General features: G+C 38.4%; 1 protein-coding gene across 1 annotated transcript; it reads right to left on the reverse strand.

The window, feature by feature from the left end:
- Positions 1-212: 212 nt before the first annotated feature.
- Positions 213-6322, reverse strand: LOC106517184 (guanylate cyclase soluble subunit alpha-3; the record flags this gene model as incomplete). Its single annotated transcript, XM_014007904.1, is given in 5 exon segments — positions 213-981; positions 1178-1332; positions 3510-3653; positions 6069-6158; positions 6232-6322. Coding segments are annotated over 4 exon segments (474 nt in total). The 3' UTR covers positions 213-842.

Consider the following 6322-nt stretch of genomic DNA (forward strand, 5'->3'; position numbering starts at 1 on the left):
AATAATAATAATAATAATAATAATAACAATAATAACAATAATAACAATAATAACAATAATGATAATATTATTAAACAAGAACAACTACTGAAAACAGACCTTTTCACTTGTTGGCACATCTATGATTTCCCATAAGGCACCTGAATCTGCTCTGCGTTGATTTAATTGTTTGATGTCACATCTTAGAGTAGCTTTTTTTATCAGTTTGTATGCTTTTGATTTTTTGTATTTATTTGATTGCTTTTCTACCATCGAGGCAAGGTGCTTCAGCAAGTCTGTGTATGCATAAATTTACACATYATTACAGAGCACTATTTGTTGAGCTACATCACATCCAAAATGTATTTTTTATAACAAATATAACTATGTCATGTAACAAAAATACAGTAACAATCTCACTGTGTAGGACAATAGTTMTTTTTCTAAAAAAAAATTGCYTTTTTTAGGTTTATTTTATTTTATTTTTGGCAACAATTACTGTGTTTTTATGTATTTTGCACCTCTTTGTTAAAAAGAACAAAACAGTCCTAAAGTCTTTCCGTGACAATCTGCATCTCTGTGGTGGAAGCAAGACATGAAAGCACAAATATATTAAATTGCAGAGATGACTCATTCTGGAAGAAAATGAAGTGTGTTTCTTTCTACCACAACTGTACAAATAGATAATAATACAGAGACAACATGTCTGACAACAAACTGACATCTTTGTAAGCAGCTGCTGTGAGAGTTTTGACAATGAAACAACTCCAATAAAATCACAGAATGTATTTTAGTTGCGCTGTAATTCCTTGACTTTTTTTTTTCTCATATCGAACATTTTCTGGACTCGTGGCAGTTTGGCTTCATTTCTTAGAAGGTTTTGAAGTTTTGAAGGCCGCTTCCAAAAAGTAACAAACACCAGGGATGTCTTCTGGGAAGTTGGGCGGAAGCTCCTGTCTGCTCCTGGGAACAAAGACAAACTCTGGGCGACCTCTCAGCAACCTGGGACGAAAGAATGCGCAAATAAAGCATGAATCTTAAAAACAATGTGGCCAATTATTTGACATGAGAGAAGACACAGTTCCCTTCTAAAATGCTATGTTTTCTGTCAGGAGAACCTTTTTTTCTGCTTCTTGTATAGCAACTTCCTAGAAACAGATTAGACAGGATTGTTTTGCTGTGAGGATGATGTGGTCACCTGTGGGTTGTTGGGCTKATGTTGATTTTTCTGGGTTGGCTGCAAGACTCAAACTTGTTCGCCAGTGTAACATTGTTCCCAAAAAGGCAGTAGCGTGGCATCATGACTCCAACTACACCTGCCAGTACTGACCCACTGTGGAGGCCAATGCGCATCTGGAAAATAAAACAATATACACATATTTACTTAACTATACTTATCAGGAATTGTGTTTATAAAGTACAACAGATGTTTCATTTATATGAATTTTAAATAAAAAAATTATGTTGAACTTGTACATTTTATTTTTTTTCTTTTTTTTTTTTCTTTTTAATCTTTACAGGGTTTGTGCAAGAACAAAACTGCAATAAAACTCTCCCTGCCATTTTGCATGTCAAGTCTGAAATAAAGACTCCATGTGATCTGTCAGTATTCAAAGTATGTGATGAGGATGACTGTCAACTACTACCAAACCAAATTGTAGCTAAATATTTGTACAAATTTGTGACTCAGAGACATTTTTTTCTTTGCAAAGGTTGATTTGCTGTGGTCATCTTGGACCAGGCAAACTTCAAAAGTTAATCAGTCACAGATCCAGGACACCCATCTATTGGAATATGAAATATTCTTCAAACAAAACAAAAATCTTACATGATCAGTTGCAGGGGATCTCAAAGGTTTTGGGTCTGAGGACCCCTTACAAGGGCAAAAAAATTCCAGGGACCCCCTCGTAAACCCCATGCTGTTTTTAAAAGATAATTTGCAAGAAAAAATACTGTCATTTCAACCCCTAAATGCCATGGGAACATATTTTTTATTTAGTTTATTATGTTTGTTTTATTCCCCGTGCATTTAAAAAATAAAAAACAAATTAACAATTCAATTTAGTGAAATTTTTTGAGGGCCCTCAAGATACCTCTTGCGGACCCCGGGGGGTCTGGGACCCCAGTTTGAGAACCTCTGAGTTAGTGCAAAACATATGTGTTGGGGATGATTCATTTCTACATCCACACCAAATTTCAGCTTGATATCTATAAAATCGGCTGATACATAGCCATTTTTGTGTTTGCTACTAGTATAGCTGTGGCAGCCATCTTGAATTGGGTTGACTATACAAGTAAAACAATTGTAGATATATATCTAATGATTATTTTCTGAAAATGTAATTAAATTCTGACCACTGATTTACGATGTATATTTGCTAAGAGACAATCTGAAACAAACACTCACACATTGGCATTTACATGACTGACTACCATTTCATGGTGGTGGACAATAATAAAATTAGATCTGACATTTCTGAATACAGAAGCCATTAAATTGCAACACTGAATGGAAACAGCTCTTTGGATCTCTCAGCTGCAGTTAATAACTTCATTGGCATCCAGTTCAACTCAAACCGATGCTCGAATCAGGCCTCTGGGGAGCTATAATAAAGATCTGGTTGTATGTTCAGGGTCATGTCCTTGCAAAAGACCAAGGTTAGGATCAACAAGGCACTAGATCTTTTTCGAAAGCTGTTTATGCCTATTTTTATGTGTTTTCATCAGATAAAGCTAGGATTTGAAAAAAATAGTTTTTTGGTATTTCAAGTGGGATTCAGGGAGGCTCATAGCAGCCAGTAGTGAAACGTCCTTGATGGCATTTAAAAGGCTTTTCTCCTCAAAATATAGCCTGGGAAGAAGAGGATTGTGAGAACTTTTTTTTGTTTTGTTTTATTTACGCAAACAACTCCAAAAGGTCTAGTCTGTCCCAGGCCAGTCACAACTGTTTATTTCTAATGAGGGGTACTTGATCCAGTGGAGCTGCAGAGAGGAGCACTATTGATGCACAGTGTTCACACATTTGGTTGCTGTGATTGATTGTGACAAGTTCAATTATGTCCAGAGGCATCCTGGTCTGTGCTTGTTAGAAACCACACTGGAGCTGAGAAATTTGAATTAACTGAACAAGGCTACTGAAGATATTTGATGTGATTTTTTTTCCTAGGCAAAAATATGGACACATTAGTTACATTCAGTTAGACCAGCTGCTAGCTATCCACATAAGAATTAAAGTCTGTTTATCCAAACTAAGATCATTCAAATATACTACTTATTCATAACTTTTGTTTAGAAAGACACTTCGAATTATCTGAACAAGGAGGAGAGTTAGGGCTAACACCAGGAAAAGAGATTTGGCCTCCAGAAAACAAGAGTTTTTGTTAATAAATGATGTCTTGTCCAGTAATCCTTTGTTTTTCTGGCTGTTTTTTTTTTTAGAAAACTCTTATTGTGAAAACTCACCTAATTCCTGGAAGCTGCATAATCAGATTTAATAAGCATAATGACAGAGATTGGTGCTCGACCCTCACCTGTATTGGTTCCCCTGTTGGCGTCATGCATTCGTCTGAAAGCTCCATCATCTTTATAGCCATGAGTGCAATTTGGACAGCGTGGGTCTCGCTCTCCTTGTGCAAGCCACCAGCGACACAATAGGCATCACCAATTGTCTCCACCTGAACAGAATGGAAGGCCGTTAAAATGATTTTGACACTCGCAGTAGGTTTTTTATGGTCTCTCCCACCCAACGTCTGGAGCTTCTTCACAGCAACTAAAAGTCACCTTTTCTGTTTTAGCATTTTTCTTTTTCCCACAAAAGTCTTAAATTATCTCTGTGACGTGAAGACAGGAAAGCTTAAACACAATGACAAATGTGAAGTGGACATTCATCAAAATCCTTTCAATCTCATTTTTACTTAGAGACAAAATTTAAAAACACAAAAAAGACATCATTTGTAATAAGACTTCATCTTTACATGTGTTAAAAAGTTGAGAAGGTTTTTTTTTTGTCTCCTTGATTTTGTGCACATTTGGACCAGAAAGCACTTAGCTGAGTGACTGAGACAGAGTGAAACTATTTTTAGGCTCATCCACTCAGAGTGGAAACAGAGTCTTAAAAAAACTTTTTACGAGAGTTTTGACAAACGTGCGTCTCTTTCTGTTGTGCTTTTATGACACTTTGATTACATTATCCAACCTCCCTGCAGATTAGCAGCCTTTCGCAGATGATAGCAGGCAGAGCTGTCATCACAGTGTGACTTTTCATCGTAAAACAGTATCCTTTTTGTTGAAAATAATAAGTTTCTGAATACATTTTGCTCTCATCAAAAAGGAAAAATCTATGCTTATATTTCAAAAACTTGACATAGATTGTTACTTTTGGAGGAACTCAATAATTCAAAACAAAAAGACTAAATTTTGCATATCACAACACCACATTATTTGACACAAAATATTGTGTAATTCATATGCTTTCACTTCAAACTTCTACACTTTTTATTAAATATATGTAAGGATGATGACCTGAGAGGATACAAAGTCATTTCATTACCAATGACCCTTAAAGCATGTGTAAGTGCATAAAGAGCATCACAACAAATATAAGGAAGGAAGGATGCTGATTCCCTCAAAAATCCATCATTGCCTGATGCTCTGAATAGCATCTACGCCAGCGTTCTTCTCAGCACACCAAGTTTGATGTCGCATCAGGGGGGCTGTCCTTTACTGTGTCTGTGGTGGCTGTCAGGACCCTGCAGAGGATAAACCCACTGATAGCACCTGCACCAAGTCAGGTTCTCCTCCAGTGATGAGGGTAGGAGATGTGTTAATGCATTTGTTTTGCCTTTGGATTTTTCTAGGGTTAATCAACAAGGTACTCTACCTCCCTCTTGTACATAAACTCATTGTGTTGACAGTCAATCTAACAACAGCTGTGTCTTCTGGAAACTACACAACCACATGTGTAAAAGGAAGGGGCTTAGGGCACATCCATAGGGAGCATGCGTTGAGAACAATGCTAGAGGACAAGACACCTCTGATCATCACTGACTGTGCTCTGACTATCAAGAAGTCTATAATCCAGTTGCACATTGAGAGGTTCAGTCCCAGCAACAGCAATTTGTTGACTGGTGTCTGTGGGAGGAATACAGACAAAAAATAAAAAAAATAGTTTGACTAATGAGTCCCAGAAGTCCAGGTAAATTAGAGCAGGGTGGGTGATAGCTGACATTGCATCAGACGTTGCCATGTTTTTCCTCAAGACAACTGAGTCCTTGATGTGAACCAAAACCAGCTTTTCCAGGCATTTTACAATAATCGAGGTGAGAGTCACGGAACAGTCAATTATTTCTTTTGCAACCAAACGTTTTGGTTGGGAGAATAGCCAACCCATTCTCACTCCCAAGTCGTCACATATTGACGCGTTGGCAAGGTTCCCTGTACGTCCGTTGTTGACGCGCAGGGTACCCCCGTCACGTCAGTTACTGACGAGATGGGGCGAAGTCTGTTGTCATATTTTCAGAAAGTGTATAAAATGTCCGAAAACGACCGTTCCAAAGCCTGAAATTGCCTTTRTTCACTTTAGACATCATGTCCCTGACCGTAGTACCTAAAATTAACCATTTTTAGAAAATGTACGGAATTCACGTCAACATGTTCTAAAGCGTAAAATGACCAAATATTCACCATGGACATCCTACCCCTGATCCCAGTACCAAAATTTAACCATTAATCCTGATCCGTCATGTTAACCTCAGACCCCCGACCCAAAGACCCCTGGTGGCGAAACCCGGAAAATCCGCGGGCGTCAAGGACTGACGCGAGGGRGGTACCCTGCGCGTCAAAATAAGACGCAGMGGGAACSTTTGGAAAAGCGTCAATATGTGACGACTTGGGAGTGAGAATGTGTAGGAATAGCAAGTGTTTTAGAACAAAGAGGCACCATAGTTTAAGTCTAGGGCATAGTCGACTAGCCATGATTATGTCAACTATTAAAATTGCCAATGACCAATTTAATAGTTGTAGAGGTTGTGGTTGTTTTCCTTCTAATTGATTGCAGATTGGCATGTGGGCGGAGACTGGGATGGACTCACCTGCACAGTGTTCTGCTGATGAGACTCTGACACCATTTAAGCTGCTGGCTGAGATCCATCCGATGCTGGAATATTCAGTCACCTCCGGTACTGTGTATGACAGCCCATGTTACCCTCCMGTAACATTCTGAATATTTACCTTTGTGTATTTTTGTGCTCTTACCTATGTTCAGGTTCCAACCCCTGTGAAACCCTCTGAGGAGTTTTCTCTGGTTCCTCCCTCGTTGAAAGCTGTGAGCTTATCTGGGAACTGG

Source organism: Austrofundulus limnaeus, unplaced genomic scaffold (assembly GCF_001266775.1).
Source record: "Austrofundulus limnaeus strain Quisiro unplaced genomic scaffold, Austrofundulus_limnaeus-1.0 Scaffold45, whole genome shotgun sequence".
NCBI classification, from domain to species: domain Eukaryota; kingdom Metazoa; phylum Chordata; class Actinopteri; order Cyprinodontiformes; family Rivulidae; genus Austrofundulus; species Austrofundulus limnaeus.